The sequence below is a fragment of the Carcharodon carcharias genome, chromosome 31 (genome assembly GCF_017639515.1).
Source record: "Carcharodon carcharias isolate sCarCar2 chromosome 31, sCarCar2.pri, whole genome shotgun sequence".
Classification (NCBI taxonomy): Eukaryota; Metazoa; Chordata; class Chondrichthyes; order Lamniformes; family Lamnidae; genus Carcharodon; species Carcharodon carcharias.
The window spans coordinates 9,570,788-9,593,072 of NC_054497.1; the positions used below are offsets into that span (position 1 = coordinate 9,570,788).

At 45.3% G+C, this 22,285-nt stretch overlaps 1 protein-coding gene and 1 long non-coding RNA gene across 4 annotated transcripts in view; one reads left to right on the forward strand and one right to left on the reverse strand.

The window, feature by feature from the left end:
* Nucleotides 1-22,285, forward strand: part of LOC121271787 (epidermal growth factor receptor kinase substrate 8-like protein 1) — an 87,452-nt gene that overhangs the window by 12,192 nt on the left and 52,975 nt on the right. The window contains exons 2-3 of one of the 2 annotated variants that reach the window (XM_041178060.1): nt 36-104; nt 10,018-10,055. In XM_041178060.1, coding sequence (XP_041033994.1) covers nt 61-104; nt 10,018-10,055 — 82 coding nt within the window. In that variant the 5' untranslated portion in view covers nt 36-60. Of the gene's footprint in view, nt 1-35; nt 105-10,017; nt 10,056-12,613; nt 12,712-22,285 lie in introns of those variants that run through there. The other variant, XM_041178061.1, reaches the window with a different exon arrangement.
* Nucleotides 6,241-12,698, reverse strand: LOC121271788. 2 transcript variants are annotated; one of them, XR_005941758.1, is made up of 4 exons: nt 12,563-12,698; nt 9,867-9,922; nt 8,736-8,804; nt 6,241-6,728 (listed from the first exon to the last, which is right to left on the reverse strand). It is a non-coding gene; the product is annotated as an uncharacterized LOC121271788 (long non-coding RNA). The 2 variants fall into 2 exon arrangements; XR_005941757.1 differs by having other exon boundaries at nt 12,556-12,693.

Here is a 22,285-nt window from a genome sequence, read left to right on the forward strand (position 1 = left end):
TTAGAGGACTTTACATTCTTTTTTTTCCTCTTCAGAAATTTGCCAATCAACAGATCAGCGATGAGCTCCGAGTCCAAAGACCTAAAAGGAGTCCTCCAGTATGGGTAGGTGACTGGCTTTCTTACCCAGTGCTGCATCTGGTGTGTCATTTATTGAGTCTTCACAGAGGCGTGGAGATAGAATCAGTGACACAGTCTGGTTGAGCAAAAGTGTATCAGTGTGTGCACTCACCGAAGAGCCTCCTATATGTTGAAGTGAATGTGTTGATGTAGAATTAGACAGATTTTGATGGTGTGCACGCGTGTGTGTGTGTGTTTGCGTTTCTGTGGATGTGGGTGTGTGTGTGTGCGTGTATGTGTGCGGGTAGGTGGGTGGGTGGATGTGGGGATGTGTGTGTGTATTTGTGTGGGTTTGTGTGGGTGTGGTGGGTGGATGTGGGTGTGGGTGTGTATTTGTGTGCGTGTGGGTGGGTGTGGGTGTGTGTGTGTCTGTGGTGGGGGGTTTGTGTATGGGGTGGGTGTGTGTGTGGGTGGGTGCAGGCGTGTGTGGGTGAGTGGGTGAGAGGTGGATTGTGTGTGTATGGGCGTGTATGTATGTAGGGGTGCATGTGTGTATGTGTGTGGGTGGATGTGGGTGTGTGTGCATACGTGAATGTGTGGGTGAGTGGGTGGGTGTGGGATGGGGGTGTGTATATGCATGTGTGTCTCTGAAAATTGAAGGCAGTTAAATTGACATTCAATGAGAATTCCACAGCATTACTTAGATTATCAAACTGAGCAAAATTGGTTAAGAAATGTCTAATTCTGCCTCAGCTGAAAGTTACCTTTTTGGGATCTTTTCAAACTTTTTACTTTGGGACATTTCCTTCTGTCTGTGATTCAGGCTGCCCTCATAGCTAGGCCCCAGCTTTCACCAAGAATCTTACAGCACTGAAGGAGACCATTCGAGCTATTGTGTCTGTGCTGGCTCTTTGAAAGGGCTATTCAATTAGTCTCACTCCCTCTTTCTCTTTCCCCATAGTCTTGCAAACATTTTTCCTTTAAGTAAATATCCAAATTCCTTTTGAAAATTTTATTGAATCTGCTGACAGTGCATTCCCAATCACAACAACTTGCTGCGTAAACCAAAAATTCTCATCTCACCAGCCCTGCTACTGGCTCTTTTTCTAATTAGCTTAAATCCGTGTCCTCTGGTTAATGAGCTTCCCGCTAATGGAAATAGTTTCTTCTTATTTACTCTATCAAAACCCCTCATGATTTTGAACAGCTCTGCTAAATCTCCTCAAGGCCTTCTGTGTTCTAAGGGGAAAAATCTTAGCATCCCCAGCCTCTCCACACGCACACCACTGGGACCATTCTTTTCAGTGATTAAAGTCCCACTTCTTGTGCTGCCATTCACTTAATTGTTTGTGGGATCTTGCTATGCACAAAATGGCTGTCACATTCACAAGATGCATTGCAGAAACTTGTCAAGAACCCATCAAGAGCACCTTCCAAATCTGTGCGTGACCTCTACCACCTAGAAGGGCGAGGGCAACAGATGCATGGGAACCCCACCAACTTCAAGTTCCCCTCCAAGCCACTCACCATCCTGACTTGGAAATATATCAGCTGTTCCTTCACTGTTGCTGGGTCCAAATCCTGGAACTCCCTCCCTAACAGCACTGTGGGTGTACCTACACCACATGGACTGCAGCGGTTCAAGAAGGCAGCTCACCACCACCTTCTCAGAATGAACAATAAATGATGGCCTTGTGGAGTCCTTACCCTAACAATTAATTTTTAAAAAGGCACTGCACTTCAAAGTAGTTCGCAGAGAGTGAAGTCCTTCAAGATATTTCTGACAGACGTGATAAAGTGTCCAGCCTTTCTTTCGACTTAAACTGTTTTCAGTTTGTTTTGCACGGTTCTACAATGCTGCAAGCATTGTGTAAAAAGATCAAACTCAGGAACAAAACAATCGAGCATCATCTCGTCTGCTTATAATGCCTGGGAACTTGTCAATCCACCTAACCCGCCCTATACTTCCACTCCCTACCTTTGTTGAATCAAATACCTCAGCTGTGCAGTCAGCTCTGGTTGGCATGTGGCCTAGTTTCAAGGCTTGAGGCAACGTTCATATTGAAAGCTGTTTAGATCTTTTGACTCATTATAATGGTCCGAGCACAATTGTACAGATGTTTGTTGGGGTCTTGACATCCCGTGCAACGTAAAGCACTTTCTTTTAATGGAGATGGGGGTTCCTGACTTTCGTCAGGTCTAAAAGAGAGAACTGGGGTTGCCAACTCTTGTTGGGTGCACACCTGGAGGTTTCTAACCTCCCACCACTTTGCACCACCCAACCCCCTTCCCTAATCATCAGCCAACACATTCAGCCTTGCATCCCACACATTGAACTGGCACCCAGGAACTATTTCAGAGGGCAGTTAAGAGTCAATCACTTCACTGTGCATCTGGAGTCACATGTACACCAGACCAGGTTAGAATGGCAGATTTCCTCCCCTACAGGACAATAATGAATCCAACAAGTTGCCAAAGGTCACTGTTACTGGGATTAGCATTATATTCCATATTTTATTAGCTGAATTCCAACAGCTGCCACAGTGGGATTTGAACCTCCAGAGGAGTAGCCAGTTGGCTGGTTTGCTAGGCCAGTGACATTACTACTACACCATCTCCTCATCCCCTTCATTCTATGGGAACAGGTGTAGGCCATTCAGCCCCTAGGGTCTGCTTTCCTCTTCATTCAAAAGATCAGGCTGTTTGGCTGATCTCTGAATGTCAATCAAACCTCCGTTTTGCCCCTAGCTCCAGAATTTTTATGACTCTTCAAAACTTCGCAAATAATTTTTTTAAAAATAAACTATTTTTTTGAGAACTAAGATGTTTCTCCCCGCCCCGCACCACCCCCCCCCCCCCACCCCGCATGGGTTTCTCGTAGCAATGTCCAAGAGATTAATCATTTCTGGAACAATCCTGCAGGGTTGTTAATACGCAAACATCCCACTCGAAGTTACTGGTGATTGATTAGGAGCGGGTGCCATGAGCCCTTCCCCCACATCCCCACCTACGCCCCACTCCTCCCAGCTATTGTGAGTCCCTGAGTTAACAAATTTAGCAAAGGCCAGAGATCAAACCTAGGCCTTTCTTTGTCCATAAAGCCCCTACTACTGATTGATCAGCTCATCGAGCAATCCAAAGGGTCCATTCAGCATTCAGATATTTCTCCTTGATAAACTGTTGATGTGATCTTTTCACACACACACACAGACAAATGAAAAAAAGGATGACTTTATGCCATCAGGCCCAACAATTGTTGTTCTGGCTTTTGGATGAGATGTTAATCTGAGGCCTCGTCTGCCTGGATGGGTGGATGCCAAAGGTCCTGCATGACGCCATTTCAAAGAAGAGTAGGGGAGTTACCCCCATTGTCCTGGTCAATATTTACCCCTCAATCAACATCACCAAGAGCATATTTCCTAGTCATCCCATTGCTTTTTTTTTGTGGGATCTTGCTGAGTGCAAATTGGCTGCCCCATTTCCTACATCACAACAGTGGCTACACTTCAAAATAGAAGTATTTCATTGGCTGTAAAGCACTTCAGGATGAAAAGCACAGTATAAATGCAAGACTTGCTTTCTTCCCGCATTGGAGGGTGCCCTCTCCAACTTCCTATAATGCTAACTCTGGAAAGGGAGAGTGGAACATCCTAGCATAAGGAGTAGGAGCAGGAGTAGGACGTAAGGACCATTGAGCCTGCTCCACTATTTAATCAGATCGTCACTGAACTTTGACATCCACCATTAATCTCAGCCCAAAATATACTCAACAACTGAGCATCCACTAGCTCCATGGGGTAAAGAATTCCAAAGATTGACAATCCTCTAAGTGATGGTATTTTTCCTCATCTCAGTCCTAACTAGCCAAGTCCTTATGGTGAAAATATGACCCCTATAGTTCTGGACTCTCCAGCCAAAGGAAACAGCATTCAACCGATCGAGCGAAGTATAACACGTTTCCTTGCAATCACCTCTCATTCTTCTAAGCTCCAGAGTATTAGTCCCTACACAATCTCACCTGTTAACCCTTTATCTCAGGGAGCAACCTAGTGAACCTTTGTTGGAGCAAAGGCCAGTGTATCCTTTCTTATCGTACCCTTCCTTTGGTAAGGAGACCAAAACTGTACACCTTACCCCGGATGTAGCCTCGCCATGGCTATATATATTTGCAGCAAGGCTTCCTTCATCCTTTTCCACTTAAGGCTAACAGACCGTTTGCCTAAACAAAAACAGAATTACCTGGAAAAACTCAGCAGGTCTGGCAGCATCGGTGGAGAAGAAAAGAGTTGACGTTTCGAGTCCTCATGACCCTTCAATCATTTGCCTTCCTAACTGCTATCTGCAGCTTATTGCTATTGCTCAGTGATTTGCGTATAAAGAATTCCCATAAAAACATGAGGAGGGGGAATAAAATCCCAGGAAAAATGCTAGGAAATTCTTCTCCAGCTCCGAAACGCAATCAAGGAAACTACTGGTGAACTTACAATGGCGCTGTCCCCATTACACCTCAACACCCACCTTCCAAAGGATTAGCTCCTTACTATTGACTATAGCGCAGAATTAGAAGCACAAAACCAGAACTTCAAGATCATGCATACCAGGAAATACTGAAGAGGCTGAGTCTTTTCTCTCCTGAGAAGAGGAGGCTGAGGGTTGAACAAATAGACATGTTTAAAATGATTAAAAGTTGAGCTTGTTGGGCCTATACTCCTGCTACGGTGTATACTCCTGCTATACCCCTGTGCGGAATCAGCAGGAAGCATGGGGGTGATTAATTTGGCGTGAGGGCAAAAACCAGTTTCCCTACGGCGGGATGAACTGTCGGAATTCTGTTCTTGGGACTCTAGAGGTGGGTCGAGCTTCCCGATGAACAATGTCGGGAAGTCCTTTCACATGCATTAGCACGTCATGCACGCTCGCTAAAGGGCCACCTTGCCGGAAATAAGCTCCCCCTCCAAATTAAGCTCCCCACTAGCGAGAAATTAGAACTTTCACTTTTACGTGCACCTGACGAGCTTGACATCTTCCAGGATTAACGATGAGTTGACGCTGTATTGGGGAGCGTCTGTCAATGTCAGCCCATGCTTGAGACCAGGTGGGGGCCAGTGCAAGTTGTGTGGAGGGTGACTAAGGAAGGGTTAGCGGGGAAGGGAGACTGTCCAAATGCCCTTTTTAAGTATGGCGCCTGGATTTTCACCCCCATGAGGTAACGGCAGGGACAGCGACTTCCTGCCTGGTCCTGCCAGGACAATCCGTGAGTTCCTCACAGATGCATATTTAATGAGCCAAACAGCGCAAGATCGCCCACCAGTAGAAATCACTGCCACTTCCACACCCACCGCCAAACTTAGACTCCAGAACTGAAGATTCTAGTGGTGGAGTTTAGAAAAATGAGAGGTGACCTTATTGAAACATATAAGATTCTGAGGGGGCTTGACAGGGTAGACACTGGGAGGATGTTTCCCCTCATGGGGGAAGCTAGAACTAAGGGGCACAGTTTCAAAATAAAGGGTCTCCCATTTAAGATGGAGATGAGGAGGGATTTTTTTTCTCTCAGAGGGTTGTTAGTCTTTGGAATTCTCTTCCCCAGAGAGCAGTGGAGGCTGGCTCATTGAATATATTCAAGGCTGAGTTAAGATGGATTATTGATTGACAAGGGAGTCCAGAGCAACAGGCAGGAAAGTGGAATTGCGTCCACAATCGGATCAGCTATGATCTTACTGAATGGCGGAACAGGCTTGAGGGCCAAATAGCCTACTCCTGTTTCTTATGTTCCTATGTTTCAATGGAGTAAATGTCAAGAAGGAAGAGCAGAACAAGATGCCATCGATATGAGATAGTCACCAAGAAATCCAATTGGGAATTCAGAGGAAATTTCTTTGCCCCGAGAGTGGTGAGAATGTGGAACTTGCTACCGCAGGGAGTGGTTGAGGCGAATAGCGTAGATCCATTTAGGGGAAATCCTATAACAGTGTAGGGAGGAAAGTGAGATGAGGAAGAATGGTGGGGGAGCGGTGGTGCTTGAGTGGAGCATATTTACCAGTATGGACTGGTTGGGTCAAATGGATTGTTTCAGTGCTTTATATATACTTGGTAATTTTATAAATCAGTGGTAACCTGACAAAGAACAAAATGAAAATTGATGTAGTTCATGGAATCCAGCATTTATTTTTATCTACCTGATGATTTGGCATAACTGTTGATCTCACTATCACTATCCATTTTGAAGTTCTAATCTTGATCTGCTACATCCAAACCTTTTATATACTTCACTCGGGATTCCTTAGCATACACACTAATTGGCTCAGTCTACTCTTCATCCTTCTCTGCTCTGTGGGGGCATGAAGAAAACATATGGACAGAAGAAAGTGGTGTTCAGGGAAAGTCCTTGTGCTCCCTGCCAGGATGCCTTGTACACCATGATTGAGAAACTCCGCACCACCAGTGTTCCCTAGAAGTGACCAGTCCTCGAAAGTGTGGTCGGCAGACCCCATGGTGGTCCGCATGGGCCCTCCAGACTGTCGACAGTGCCAGTCCAAACAGCAAGTCATCGACGCGCAAAGCCGCAGCTCAGGCCAACATGAGAGAACGTTCCAGAGCCCTCGTACCAAGCACCCGGGGGGACGTCACACAACCAGACTGGCTCCCGTGTGTGAGCCATGAGTCATCCTAAGTGCAAGCAACAAAATAGTTTTGTAAACAAGCTTTATGTTGCTGCTGCTTTTGCTTGATTACTATAAGTGTAAGATTGGTTTCTTCAGAAGATTATTGGGATGATTTTGTTTGTTTTAAGGGAAGAAGATGGCATTAGCGGCAATGTCACTAGACCAGTAATCCAAAGGCCCAGGCTGATTCTCTGGGGACATGAGTTCATAGCTGGTAGAATTGAAATTCAATCAATAATCTGGAATTGAAAAGCTAGTCTCAGTAATGGTGACCATTAAACTATTGTCAATGCTTGTTAAAAAAAAACAATTTGGTTCACTAATGTCCTTTTGGGAGGGGAAATCTGCCATCCTTATCTGGTCTGGCCTATGTGTGACTCCAGATTCACAGCAATGTGGTTGACTCTTAACTGCCCTCTGAAATGCCCCAGCAAGCCAGTCAGTTCAAGGGCAATTAGGGATGGGCAACAAATACTGACCTTGCCAGTGACGCCCACAATCCCATGAACAAATAAATTTTTTAAAAATTATGACACATATTAGAATGCTTCAAATAAACATGTTATCCTGTGGTATTAATGTTTATAATATAAAAAAAATCTATACTTTTCTTTCAGACATGAATTAGTAACTCGCTTATGCTATTTAATGAAAAAAATGAATGCAAATAAAATTAGCACATAAAACAACAAAATAGTTTCCTTAAGTTCCCATTAATTCTGATCAGATTTCTCTGCGGTGGAAAGTGAAAGTGGGTGGGGTAGAAAGAGTCCGTGGGGTCTTTTGCCACGTCTAAGCAGTCCATGGACGAAAATGCTTGAGAACTACCGCTCAAGGTTGCGCTGCTGCACGGCCCGCGGCACTCCGGAACATTCTGCACTGTGCCCCAAATAGGTTGCACGCAACAAAGAGAAATGAAAGAGAACGTTGATTTACCCGGCCCATGCAATGGAAACTGAAAAATTCTCCTCCGACTCCCTTAAGCAATTAAAGCCAGTCAACGAGATCACATCAGCCCTGATTGACGTCACAAAATATTTAATTCTTGTACCAGCTGATCTTAACATTAGCTCAGAGGGCAAATGCAGGTGACCATAGAAAGAGCTATGTAATGAAAAGACGATGGGGGTGGGGGGGTGCGATAGGTAATGAAAGGGTTAAGGATTTCATCTTTCTTCTTATTGAGTTAATTAGCACCATATAGACGTAGTCATAATTGTTTGAGCAACCCACACACTTTGGCTGCTCCCCTCGGAGTACTTGATGTTCTGTTAACTGCTCTTGTTGATTTGATAATGGTCTTATTTTAGATTGATTCTTGACTGAATTATCAAACAGCAGGGAAAAAAAACACAATGAGGCTATGGTCAAATTTTTGAAAATTGACCCCAGGCCAGGGAGTGGAAGAAGCCCACTAGGCATGTGTGTGTGTCTTTACGCACACAGATCGGTATTTGTATACGTGCGCTAATGTGTGTGTTTGTGTGCGTGTAAGCACTGATGCATGCTCTTTGGTGCCCACATGACAGTTTTATGTGGGCATGGTCTGTATGCATTGGTGTGTGCATGTACACATTGGTGCATGTATTGTTGTGTGGAGGCCTGAATGTGTGCACATGTACATTGGTCCATGTCCACGCATGTCAGTGTGTGTGTGTGTGTGTGGGTGGCGGCATGCATTGGCGTGCATGTGCACGTTGTCGGTGTGTTTGTGCAAACACTGGTGTGTGCATGGGTGTCGGTGTGTGTTTGTGCACGCACATTGGGGTGTGTGTATGTTTTTTACATAGGTATGTGTGTGATGGTTGGTGCATGAATGTTAGCATGTAAGTACACTGGCGTGTGTGTGTGTGTACCTTGGGGTCTGTGTGTGTGTGTGCATGTATATACATTGGTATGTGTTTATTGAAGTGCGCGCACATTGATGCATATGAGTGTGCATTGGCATGTGTATTTGTTGGTGTATCCATGTGTAAAATAGCAGAGCCTAACATGTCCTGCTTATGCTCACCCATGAAGAATCAGTTCTTGATGTATCAGAAGGCTGCTCTGCTGTGGGATCATATCTCAGGGAGAGTCCCTGAAAATGAAACAAAAGTTGGGTAAAGTAATAAAAAACAAAAACAGAATTACCTGGAAAAACTCAGCAGGTCTGGCAGCATCGGCGGAGAAGAAAAGAGTTGACGTTTCGAGTCCTCATGACCCTTCCACAGACCTGCCTGTTCTGTCGAAGGGTCATGAGGACTCGAAACGTCAACTCTTTTCTTCTCCGCCGATGCTGCCAGACCTGCTGAGTTTTTCCAGGTAATTCTGTTTTTGTTTTGGATTTCCAGCATCCGCAGTTTTTTTGTTTTTATCTTTGGGTAAAGTAATTCTGGCTACACCCTGTGACATTACAAATAAAGTAATGGCTGGACATTGTTGCCATAATACATTTTTAAAAATTGACCTTAATGTAATTCATTGGATGTAGGCATCACTAGCAATGCCAGCAGTTGGTGCCCTTAGACTGAGTGGTTTGCTAGGCCATTTCAGAGGGCAGTTAAGAGTCAACCACATTGCTGTGTGTGGGCATGTTGGAGCATGTGCCTGGAGTCACATGTAGGCCAGACCAGGTAAGGATTTCCTTCCATAAAGGGCATTAGTGAACCAGGTGGTTTTTACAACAATCGGTGATAGTTGTCACAGTCACCATTACTGAGATTAGCTTTCAATTCCAGATTCGTCAACCGAATTCAAACTCAGCCAGTTGCCGTGGTGGAATTTGAACCTATGTCAACAGAGCATTAGACTGGGCGTCTGGGTTACTGATCCAGTGGCATTACCACCATGCCACCATCTCCCCTATTTAGGGTTTGAGATGAGGAGAGATCACTTCAAAGGGTTGTGAACCTTTGCAATTCTCTACCCCAGAGGGTTGTGGATGCTCCATCATCGAATATATTTGAGACTGGGATAGGCAGATTTTCTGTCTCTCAGGGAATCGAGGGAAATGGGGAGAGGCTGGGAAAGTGGATTTGAAGTCCAAGATCAGCCATGATCATATTGAATGGCGGAGCAGGCTCAGGGGGCCTTCTGGCCTATTCCTGTCCCTATTTCTTGTGTTGCTGTGACATTAGTTAGAGTCCTGTTGTAAACTCACCCTGTAAAAGGGAACCTCCAATTGCTTTGGGCAGGGAATGCCAGTTGGAGATACCTCTAGAAGGAAAAAGAACGTAAAATATGACAGAAAATTGGATTACCATTGACCAAAATCTTAAGTAACTTGTTTTTATTTATGTTTCATATTGCAGTGAGAAGCTATCTAAACCCAGTGGCAGATCCTTATATGGTAAGTTGCAACATAATCCTCCATCGTCAGGTTGCTAATGGAACTGTTTTAAGATGAGAAACTAAAGTGAGGGATTGGGGGGGTGGGGGCAGGTGGGGTTGAGGCCCATAATCCAAGGATCCAACGAGGCTGAGGAAGGAGACCAGGCAAACTCATGATGGTGATGGTCGAATGAGTTTGACGAGCCGTTAGGAAAGGAACACTGAGGGACGTCAGGAGTTTGGCACTTTAGAGGTTCAGTGAAAGAGAGTGAAAGGCCTTTAAGGATGACCCCTGACAGGTTGCCAGACATCGTTGGTCGACTGTGGAAGATTTTTACACAATCATTCAGTTGAAACCCCCCGACGCTTTTTTGAGCCAGTTTTTGCTGGCCGATGTGCTTTCATGCCGAAGTCAAGTTGTTGCTGGTTCAAGGACACCCACCCATGGCTCACGAAGCACCGAGGGGCTTGCCCTCATCTGCCCCCAAGGCTAAAGCCCCAGCTGCACGGTGATACGGAGCTGAGGCAAGGCTGGATAACGGGCCTACCGACATCACTGCCAGACCAGCAGGAGTTACCGGGAAGCCAAGGTGTAAGGTCAAGGTTCACAGTGCAGGGCAGCACCGAGGTTGAAAAGAGCTAATGTAAATTCAGAAATGACTAACTGGAATTACCCAGATGGCTGGGAATAATTCCAGGGCTGCAATGTCAGCCAGGCACCATCTGAATCAATTATGAAGGTGTTTTAGTGCATCTGTGAATTGCTAGACAATCTACTGGAAATACCTCAGGATTTTTATTAACTTTGAGATCAGCAAAGATATTGGTGAAATCCAATTGTTATAGGGCTGAGATCAATGCTGATAGGGGAGGAGGGAATGCAGAAGATGGTGAGGCCATTGCAGATCCTAACCATCCTGATAATATACACAGCAAAATGCTTCCTCGCGCCACACCCCCCACCCCCCAACTCCATGCCCCTTCTCTCAATTTTGTCCACTCCTCCCTCAATTATATTGACCCTTATTTACTCCCATGGTCCCCAGTCCTCCATTGTCCCACCTAAAGAGCATTCTTGGTGTGTGATCCTGGTCACCAATTCAATCTTGATGAACCATCTCAACAAAGTCCAATCCTGTCCCGAGCTTTCCCTTCCACAGCTGCCCACCTTCTTGGAGGTACCACTGGATATGCAGCGGAGAGTGTGGAGCCTTCCCTGTACTGTGTAGGATTTCAGAAGCTCATGGTCATGCTTGATTCAATCCGTTAATGCAGCAATGTCTGCCCCAAGAATTAAGAGCAGGAGAAGGCCATTCAGCACCTCATTCTGCTCCACCATACAATACAATCATGGCAGGTCCGATTGTGGCCTCAACTCCACTTTCCTGTCTCCCCCCCTTGAGCCCCTTGTCAATCAAAAATCTACCTTAGCCTTTACTATATTCAATGACCCAGCCTCCACTGCTCTCTGGGGAAGACAATTCCACAGATTAACGATCCTCTGAGAGAAAAAAATTCTCCTCTTCTCAGTCTAAAGTGGGAGACCCCTAATTTTTAAACTTTGCCCCCAGTTCTAGACTACCCCACAAGGCAAAACACAAGACTCCACCTTATCTATCTCAGCTGATCTGCTGCAGAAATCCTCATTCATGCCTTTGTTACTGCTAGAATTAGCTATTCCAATGTTTCCCTCCAACTTCAGACACTAAGCTCTGATGCCTCTATTCTAACCCACACGAAGATCTCATTCACTCATCATGCCACTTTGCTCGCTAACCGACTTTGGCTCCCAGTCTGGCAATGTCACAATCTAAAATTTTTTTTTACTAAACTTCTCCCTGGACTCAAAATCCTGCAGTGAAGTTATCTGAGCTGTTCAACATGGACTCTTTATCATCTCTTCCTAGCAGACTCCCTCTGCTGGTACAGATGTGTATGGTAGCCTTAAGTAGACAAAATGCACGATGCAATTTTCAATACACTACACCTTCCTATGTCTCTGCAACCTCCTCCAGCTCTTAAACCCATTCATCTGCCTTAGCTCCACGTCCTTTTCTACTGTGTGCTAGCAAAAATCGACCGATCTTAGATTCAGTACCTGAGCCAGTATCTACTGCTTTTGGTGGGAGAGAGCGTAACACTTCAAGCACCCTTTCCTAACTTCTCTCATGAATGACCTGGTTCTGATCTTACAGTTACGTCCCCTTGTCCAAGACCACCCCTCCCCCTCACAACCCCTGTCAACAGTGGTTTAGAACAAAGAGACAAGCCCTGAAAATCGGAGGCAGTCCTGACTGCGGATGTGGGGGGACATGGGGGTGAGGGGTGGGTCTGGATGGTTGTAGAACATGGCACTTGTTGCTACATTCCTGCAGCCCGTTATACACCAAGAGAACAATGCACCAAGCAAAGGGAACCAGACAAGGAAAGCACTCACGGGGTTAATTTCTGGCTCCGGCCATGCCCTTTTTAAAAAAAAAGACATGCATATAAAAAAAAGAGGTGATAAAATCGTTCACCTGTTACCTGCTGAGGAACCTCCTTCCAAAGGCAGTGCAAAACCTCCCTGTGAGAAGCCAGGTCTCAGCAGTTCCTCTAAAGTGATCTCAGACTCATTAGCAGCAAAGGAAAGAAGTTTTCGAGCAGGCTGACGAACTCTCTGGCCAGGAAGCCGGGTAGGGAATGGAACTCTGTCAGGATTTGGCTGTGCTCGGTGTTTAAGGGAGATTAAAGTTTCAGGAAATGTGAGAAAGCCGCACGCAGTCACACCTCCTGCATAATCCCTGGCGATGGTGTCGCTTTATTTCCCGTCCCAGAAGGCTTTCTTTTTTTGGGGTGGGGTGGAGGACAATTTAGTGCAATTGTTTTTGAGATTCAATTCTGTTTGCCTTTAGCTTTGAAACTTTGACCGTAGGCTTCTACCAGTGGGTGGGGGTGGGGTGCTCCAACCGCACTGCAGGTTGAGCAACAGGAGAGAGAGAGGGAGAGAGAGAGAATGAGAGAGAGAGAAAAGTTGCACTTATAGTCTTCAACCTTGTGGGCCATTAATAGTCACCCTTCATCTTTCTAATTAGCGTCAATGCGTTTTAGAGAAGGAAGGAGGAAGGTGTTGGGGGGGAGGGAAAGTCATCTACGCCCTGAATTTCCTAATTGGAAGGGATACATGCAGAGAGGGGGCAGGAATATGTTCAGTTGTGACACCCGCCCTTACCCCCCACTCAATGCCCAGATAGCCTCCACCCACTCCCCCATGCATGAAGAACGAAGTGAGGTTCCCAGGGGGTAGTTAGGCACTTATAAACCTGTACAAAAACAGAATTACCTGGAAAAACTCAGCAGGTCTGGCAGCATCGGCGGAGAAAAAAAGAGTTGACCTTTCGAGTCCTCGTGACCACTTATAAACCTGTCTCCAGTTTGGAGCGAATCAATGTTTTTAGAGACCAGGGGACAAAGTTCAGACAGAATAGGGCATCTTAAAAACAGAGCATCAACAGAACACTGATCAACGCCAAAGCGCAGAATAATATTGACATACGGGCACGTCTCTGTTGAAAACTATACGTTATATGTATTTAAAAATTAAGAGTCTCCCATTTGAGGCTGAGATTAGCAGGAATTTCTTCTCTTACAATGTTGTCAGTCTTTGGAATTCCCTTCCCCAGAGAGCAGTGGAGGCTGGGTCATTGAATATATCCAAGGTTGAGTTAGACAGACTTTTGATCTACAGGGAAGTCAAAGGTTACTGGGGACAGGCAGGCAAGTGGAGTTAAGGCCACAATCAGATCAGCCATGATCTAATTGAATGGTGATGCAGACTCGAGGGGCCGAATGGCCTACTCCTGCTCCTAATTCTTGTGTTCTGGTATGTTTGTGTCCCTAAATTATTCCATACTGTGCAGCTTTGTGCAAATGGTGCCAATCAACTGGTTGGTATAGATTTATATACAGAAAGAAAGACTTGCATTCATATAGCACCTTTTCACTATCTCAGGACAGCTCAGAGTCCCTATTAGCCAATGAAGTGCTTTTGAAGTATACTTGCTGCCATAATGTAGGAGCTGATTTGTGCACAGCAAGCTCCCACGAACAGCAATGTGTCAACAACCAGATAATCCAATTTTCTTTTGGTTGAAGAACAATGGGGGCCAGGACGCACGGGATGACTCCCCTGTTCTTCTGACAATAGAGACCTTTTCCATCCACCTGAGAGGGCAGATGGGGCCTTGGTTTGATGTCTCGCCTGAAAGAGAGCATTTGCGACAGTGCAGCACTCCCTCAGTACTGCACTGGAGTGTCAGCCTTGATTATGTGCTCATGCCTCTGGAGCAGGACTTGAACCCACACCCTTCTGACTTCGAGGAATCTATTGATATACACACAGAGCAACTGGCTGATCTCCCGTGGCATTGCTGAATTTGGAGTTTGGAGCCGGGATGTGATGGTCAGCTGCGAAAGTGGAATTGCGTTTAATCCAGCCTTTCCCGTTAAGGTCCTTGCTCAGGTATCCCTGCCAGGGAAGTGGTCTAAGTAAGGTCAGTTAGAGACTAACTGCTGCAAGAAGTTTTCATAGGTAGGCAGTTGCTGATAAATTCTCCAGCTTCAGCCCTTGGGTTACCTCAAGATGAACAAAAAAAAATGGTTCTCGTCATTGCTTAAAATTGGTTAAAGTTTGATGACTGAATGTTGTTCGGTCCAACACTTACATTTCTGTGCATGAGCGAGCGCTATGGATAGACTACATGCCCACTGGGAAGAAAGAATAAAACTTATTTATATTGAGTAGAAGGTGGTTTAGGATTTAATTTTCCCTTTGGGATGAGACCTTAAACTAAGGCCCCAACCGCCCTGTCAGGTGGATATAAAAGATCCCGTGGCCACTATTCCGAAGAGCAACTGGGAAATTCTCCCTGGCGTCTTGGCCAATACTTATTCCTCAACCAAGATGACGAGAAAGAGATGATCTGGTCACTATCACATTGGTATTTGTGTGAGCTTGCTGTGTGCAAGTTGACTGCCACATTGCTATACTATAATTGTGACTACACTTCAAAAGCACTTCACTCAATGTAGAGCACTTTGGGGTGTCTCCTGGTCACGTAAAGCGCTACATCAATGCAAGTCTTCCTTCTCCTTCCTCCCATCTTATCTCTGATGGGCCTCGCCAAAATTGAATACTGCTGCTTAAAGGTGTACCCCCCACCTCATGTAAAGACGTCAGGGGTATTTCTCTTCACTCTGGGGACGAGGAACAGAATTGTCAGCAGTGTTGCTTCCGTCAATGATGGCACCTCATGGCCTGGGTGCAACTCAACATCCCGCCCGACACATCAACAGAGGTTTGGCAAACACTCCGTCAGCGCCCCACCTATTCCCGCTCCCCACCAGTCATTTAAGGGACAGGAGCTGCTCCTTGAATATCAACTGCAATTATCCAATCATTCAACATTTGAGCTTTGAAAGCCCCATTCAGCAGAAAGGGAAGCAGTTTGAGATGTAACAGGTTTCAGGCACATTAGCAGAGAAAGGTGGGGGTGGGTGGAGTGGATGGGGGGAGTAGAGGAAAGAACAAAACGGAATGTCTGTGATAGGAGGGTGATGGGGTCTGGGGTGATGTGTTTAAGACTTGCATTTATTTGGCACCTTTCATGACCTTAGGATGTTCCAAAGTGCTGTGGTGTAGTCACTGTTATAATGTAGGAAATGCAGCAGCCAATTTACACACAGCAAACTCCAACAAGCAGCAATGCGATACTGACCAAATAAAGTGTTGTTAGGTATTGGTTGAGGGATAAATTCTGATCCAGGACACCAGGGAGAACTCGCCAGTCCTCTTCTTCTGAATAGTGTCAAGGGATCTTTCACATCCACCTGAGGGGGCAGATGGGGTATCCCGTTAAACATTCTATCTGAGAGACAGCACCTCTGACAGCGCAGCACTCCCTCAGTACTGGGGGCACCTGCCTGGATTATGTGTTCATGTATCTGGAGTGGTTGATTGTCAGGGAGAAGATCTATTCTCAGTCAGGCCTAGCTTTCTCCACAAACGTGAATTGTGACTAAACTGGACATACAGTGAGCTTTCCGGAAAGTTCCAAATTGTAAACTGGGTACCAGAAGTCTTGATTCCCACAACGTATCATTCATTGAGACTATTTATAATCTTGACAGCAGTCAAGCAAACCTCAGAATTTAAGGTTATATATTGTTCTTTTCTGTATGCAACGAACACACTGCCCAATTGTCCAGTTTTAGATATGCAAAATGTAACGGCCCTCGACTGAATAGTTTCAGTTCCTTCAGTCTGAGGGAGCTCTTGACGATTACTCTCTCAGGGAGAATTATCAAACGAGATGTAAACACGACAGAGCTGAGCAGCGTAAACAGCAGCTGCTGAGGGGCTCCCGTGAGATTGACTGTCTCTGCCAGATTGTCAATGCTTGAAGGGAAGAGGAGGGTGGGGGGGATGGGGGAAGAAACCCCGCCATTTACATAGCGCCTTTCATGGCCTTAGGACGGCAGAGTCGCTGTAAAAAAACATGGCAGCCAATTTGTGTACGGCGAGCTGCCACAAACAGCCGATCTATTTCCAGGGGGCGCAAGAGCCATCATTCGGAGAGGCTATGGGACAGTTGACTTGGGAAATGGAATAGTTTCCTAGTCTGGACAATTTTTGCACAGCGTTTCAAGTTTGGGATGTTAAACTCCTGATAGCCAGTCGGTGAAGTAGGACCTAGGCCAGATCCCTATTTATTCACAGAATGAAACATTACATGTGCAGAACTACTGACCCCAGTGTCAATAAAGTACCTCTTTATATGTGCTTAAGCAATCGCCCAATCCATGTCCTCCACCTGTAGATCCTTAACCTGAACTTATACAATTAACAGGGATGGTGGCAAATCTTTATCATTTTGAACTATCGAGACCTGGCAATATTCCCACCCCGGCCTTTGTTGGGGCAGAGTAGAAGGAGCTTTGGTCTTCATCGAACGCTCCTGTACTTGACCTGGGGGTCGGTCTGTTGATGCAAACACTGGGGATCAACCAGTCTTCACCTGAGCAAAATGCAACCAGGAGCAGATAGCAATGGTTGAGAGAAGATCACAGCATCAGCGCTTTACAAGAAACCCACTGGGTGACTGATGTGGTATAATGAATGGGGTGTTGAGTTACACCCACACAGCTGCTGATTGAAATCGATACATCTCCTCAACCAACGATAGACGGTGAAAGTGTTGGCAAATTGGTCCCTTTCATTTCACTGCAACTTAATCGGTGTCGGTTTCACAGATGAGCAACTGTTCCTGGAATGAAAGTGAACAAGTCGAAGTGATCCTTCAATTGGTCGGAGAAAGTACTGCCACGCAAACACTGGTTCTTTTGGATGCTTTTGTTTTCTACCGTCCTGCCTTCCTTCTCCTTATGGTGTTGGCTCCTTGGTGGGCTGTGGTCCTCTGGGCTCTCAACCACTTCTCAGTGGGTGCCCAATGGCCAGTGTGCCAACCTCAAGGGGCAGCACCAATGGGCAGCTTGATGATGGACATACGCACTCATGTACTCACCCAAACATTTTAGGTAGGACAGGGATCAGAATCACAGAACTGCTACTAGACTTTACCACTCGCTGTGGGAAAAAAGTCTTTTCTTGTATCAATTTTGCTTCTTTTGCCAATTACTTTTAATCTCTCCCCCATCGTTCTCAATCCTTTCACGAGTGGGAACAGTTTCTCACTATCTACTCTGTCCAGTATAATTTTGAATACCTCCATCAAATCTCCTCTCAGCCTTCTTTTCTCCAAGGAAAAGAGTCCTAACTTCTCCAATCTATCTTCATAACTGAAGTTCCTCATCCCTGGAGCCATTCTCGTAAGCTTCTTCTGCACTCTTTCCAATGCCTTTATTTTATATTGTCTCTCTGTGATCTTCCTACCATTTCTCCGCAATGAACTTCATCTGCCACCTATCTGCCCATTCTGCTAACTTGCCTATGTCCTTTTGAAGTTCTACACTGTCTTCCTCACAGTTTACAAAGCCTCCTAGTGTTTCAATGTCTGCAAATTTTGAAATTGTTCCCTGTACACCAAGTTCTAGGTCATCAATATATATCAAAAAAAGCAAAGGTCCCAATATCAATCTGTGGGAATTTTATTACAAACCTTCCTGCAGCCCGAAATACATACAATAACCATTACTCTCTGTACAAAAACAAAAATACCTGGAAAAACTCAGCAAACTCAAACACTACTCTCTGTACCCTGTCACTCAGCCAATTTTGTATCCATGTTGCTACTGTCCTTTTTACTCCATGAGCTGTAACTTTGCTCACAAGTCTGTTGTGTGGCACTGTATCAAATGCCTTTTGGAAGTCCATGTACACCACATTAACAGCATTACCCTCATCTACCCTCTCTGTTACCTCTTTGAAAAACTCCAGCAAGTTAGTTGAGCATGATTTTCCTTTAAGAACTCCATGCTGGCACTCCTTAATTACCCCACCTTTGTCCATGCAACTATTAATTCTGTCTTGAATTATAGTTTCTAGAAGTTTCCCCACCACCGAAGTTAAACTGACTGGTCTTACTTGCTGGGCTTATCTTTATACGCTTTTTTGAACAAGGGCACAATGTTCACAATTCTCCAGTCCTCTGCCACCACCCCTGAATCGAAGGAAGACTGGAAAATTATGCAGGTGCCTCTGCAATTCCCAATCTCACTTCCCTCAGCATCCTTGCCCATTCCCAGTGCCTTGCCCACTTTAAGTACAGACATCCTATCCAATACCCCTTCTTATCAATTTTAAACCCTTCTAGTGACAGAGTTTCCGTGTCTGTCACCATGGCCTGGGTAGCATCTTCTTCCTTGGTAAAGAGATGCAAAGTATTCATTTAATACCACAGCCATGCCCCCTGCCTCCATCTGTAAATCCCTTTTTTGTCCCTAATCAACTCCAATCCTCCTTTTACTACCCTTTTACTATTTACATGCCTATAGAAGATTTGGGGATTCCATTTTATGTTGGCTGCCAGTCTCTTTTCATACTCCCTCTTTGCTTCTCTTGTTTGCTTTTTCACCTCCCCCTAACTTCAGCCTGGTTCTCAATTGTATTTTCTACCTGATACCTGCTGTAAGCATACATTTTCTTCTTTATCTTAATTTCTACCTCCTTTGTCATCCAGGGAGCTCTGGATTTGTTTGCCACACCTTTCCCTTTTGAGGGAAAAAACCTTGACTGTGCCCGAACCATCTCTTCTTTGAAGGTAGCCCAGTGTTCAGATCCCATTTTTCCTGCCAACCTTTGACTCCAATTTATTCAGCCCAGATTGGTTCTTATCCCATTGAAGTTGATTTTCCCCAGTTAATTATTCTTACTCTGGATTGTTCTTTGTCCTTTTCTATAGTCATCCTAAACCTTATGATACAATGATCACTGTCCCCTAAATGTTCTCCCACTAACACTTTATCTCCTTGGCCCGCCTCATTCCCAAGAACCAGGACTAGCAGTGCCTCCTTTTCCATTGGACTGGACAAATTCTGCTGCAGAAAATTCTCCTGAACACACTCTAGGAACACTTGCCCTCTCTGCCCTTTACACTACCAATATCCCAGTCTATATTTGGATAGTTAAAGTTCCCCATTATAAATACTCTATAATTTTTGCATCGTTCTGTAATTTCCTTGCAGGTATGTTCCTCTACACCCTTTCCACTAGTTGGTGGCCTATAGACTACACCAAATAATGTAATTGTACCTTTTTGTTCCTTAGCTCTAGCCAAATAGATTCTGTCCTTGATCCCTCTGGGACATCCTCTTTCTCCAGCACTGCAATGCTCTCCTTAATCAATACCACCACCCCTGTCCCTTTTCTTCCTTTCCTATCTTTCCTGAACACCTTGTATCCAGGAATATTTAACATCCAGCCCTGCCCTTCCTTGAATCAGAATTCTGTTATAACCGCAACATCATAATTCCACATGGCAATCTGTACCTGTAACTCACCAATCCTATTTACCACACTCCGTGCATTCACATACATGCACTGTAACCCTGATTTAGACTCTATTACTTTACATACGAACATAAGCGTTAGGAGCAGGAGTAGGCCATTCGACCCCTCGAGTCTGCTCCGCCATTCAATAAGATCATGGCTAATCTGATTGTAGCTTCAACTTCATATTCTAGGCCTTATCGCTTGTGACTCCCTTGTTAGTCAAGAATCTACCTCTGCCTTAAAAATATTCATTGACCCTGCCTCCATCGTTCTCTGGAGAAGAGAGTTCCAAAGATTCATGACCCTCTGAGAGAAAAAAATTCCCCTAATCTCCATCTTAATTGGGAGGCCCCTTATTTTTAAACTGTGCCCCCTAGTTCTAGTTTCTCCCTTACTCTGACCCCACCTATTAACTTACTGTTCTCTATTCAAATGCTACCTATCTCTCCCAGTATTTTGTGCACCTTGGTATATTCCTCTCTGATATTATCTCCTGGTTTCCACATGCCTGCCAAGTTAGTTTAAACCCTCCCCAAAAGCACTGGCAGGGAACTCAGTCCCGGCTCTGTTCAGGTACAACACATCCAGCTTGTACAGGTCCATGTCCCACAGAGCCAGTCCTACTGGCCCAGGAGTCTAAAGCCCACCCTCCTGCACTATCTTTCCAGCCATGCATTCAACTGCCTTATCCTCCTATTTCTGTACTCTCTTGTGCATGGCACTGGGAGTAATTTGAAGATTAATACCTTTGAGCTCCTGCTTGCTAATTTTCTATCTAGCTTCCTAAATTCTGACTGCAGAACCATACGTCCCTTCCTACCTAAGTCGTTGGTAGTGATGTGGCCCACAATTGTTGGCTGTTCACCCTCCCCCCTCAAGGTGCTCTGCAGCCGCTCAGTGTAGTCTATAGGCCACCAACTAGTGGAAAGGGTGTGGAGGAACATATCTGCAAGGAAATTACAGAGTGCAAAAATGATAGAGTATTTATAATGGGGGACTTTAACTATCCAAATATGGACTGGGATATTGGTAGTGTAAAGGGCAGAGGGGGGCAAGAGTTCCTAGAGTGCGTTCCTTGACCCTGGCACTAGCGAGGCAAAGAACCATCCTGTACTCACACCTGCCGCTGCAGAAACACTTATCTGTTCCCCTAACTATCAAATCAACTATCACTATTACTCTTCTAAACTTCTGTGCACCCCCCTGTGCAGCTGAGCCACCCATGGTACCATGGACTTGGTGTTGGCTGCACTCCCCACATGAACCATCACTCTCATCAGTATCTAGAACTGGTTGGAGAGTGGGATGCACTTGGGAGACTCACGTACTACCCGCCTGTTCCTCTTTGACTGCCTGCTGGTCACCCATTCCCTCTTTCCCTGTATACTCTTAAGCTGTTGGGTGATCACACCTACAGACATGCTATCCGCACAGCCCGCAGCCTCACAGAGATGCATCGCAGTGACACCAGCTCAAGTTCCGTAACTCGGAGCTCAAAGCTGCTGCAACTGAAGATGCTTCCATGCACAAATGGTTGTGCAGGGCACAGGAAGCGTCCTAGAGTTCCCACATTGCACATGATATGCACTGGCGATGTTGGCGCAGCCCTGCCATTCCTTTATTTATTAGTTAACCTTGCTGCTGCTAAACATCCTTATCAATACTAATACGCCTTACTAGTACTTATAAATCCAACTAATACTTAGCACATTACTAGTTGTAATGAACCTTACTTAGAAATAAAAGATAAAAGATAATAGCCACCAGCTACTCACTTGTTTCTTACTATTAGTACTTAATATTTTTATCATTTCTAATCTTCCAGTTGTTGACTCAGTCTTTAAGCAGCAATACACACCAGCCAATCAAATTACAGGCCTGAATCTTCCGTCTGGTGTGTAAGAGTGAGCCCTGCACGCCGCTGCATAAATGATGTGTGGAGACATCGGGTATGCATTCCAACATCACCACGCGTCATTCTGATCTTCAGGTCAGCAGGTGGGCGCTGGAGTCAGCTGTGTGCCCGCCGACCTGTCAAAGGCCTGTTAAGGCCATTAATTACTTCATTAAAGTGATTGTCAGGGCTGCCCATCCAACCTTAAGGTTGGGGGGGGACAGGTGAAGAGCCCAGGCGGCCTTCACATTTTTCATGGAACCTCATCCACGGGCAGGATGAGGTTTCATGAATTATAAATTAAATAAAAGTTTTTATTAAAATACATAAACATGTCCCAGCTCATGTGACACTCTCACATGAGGGG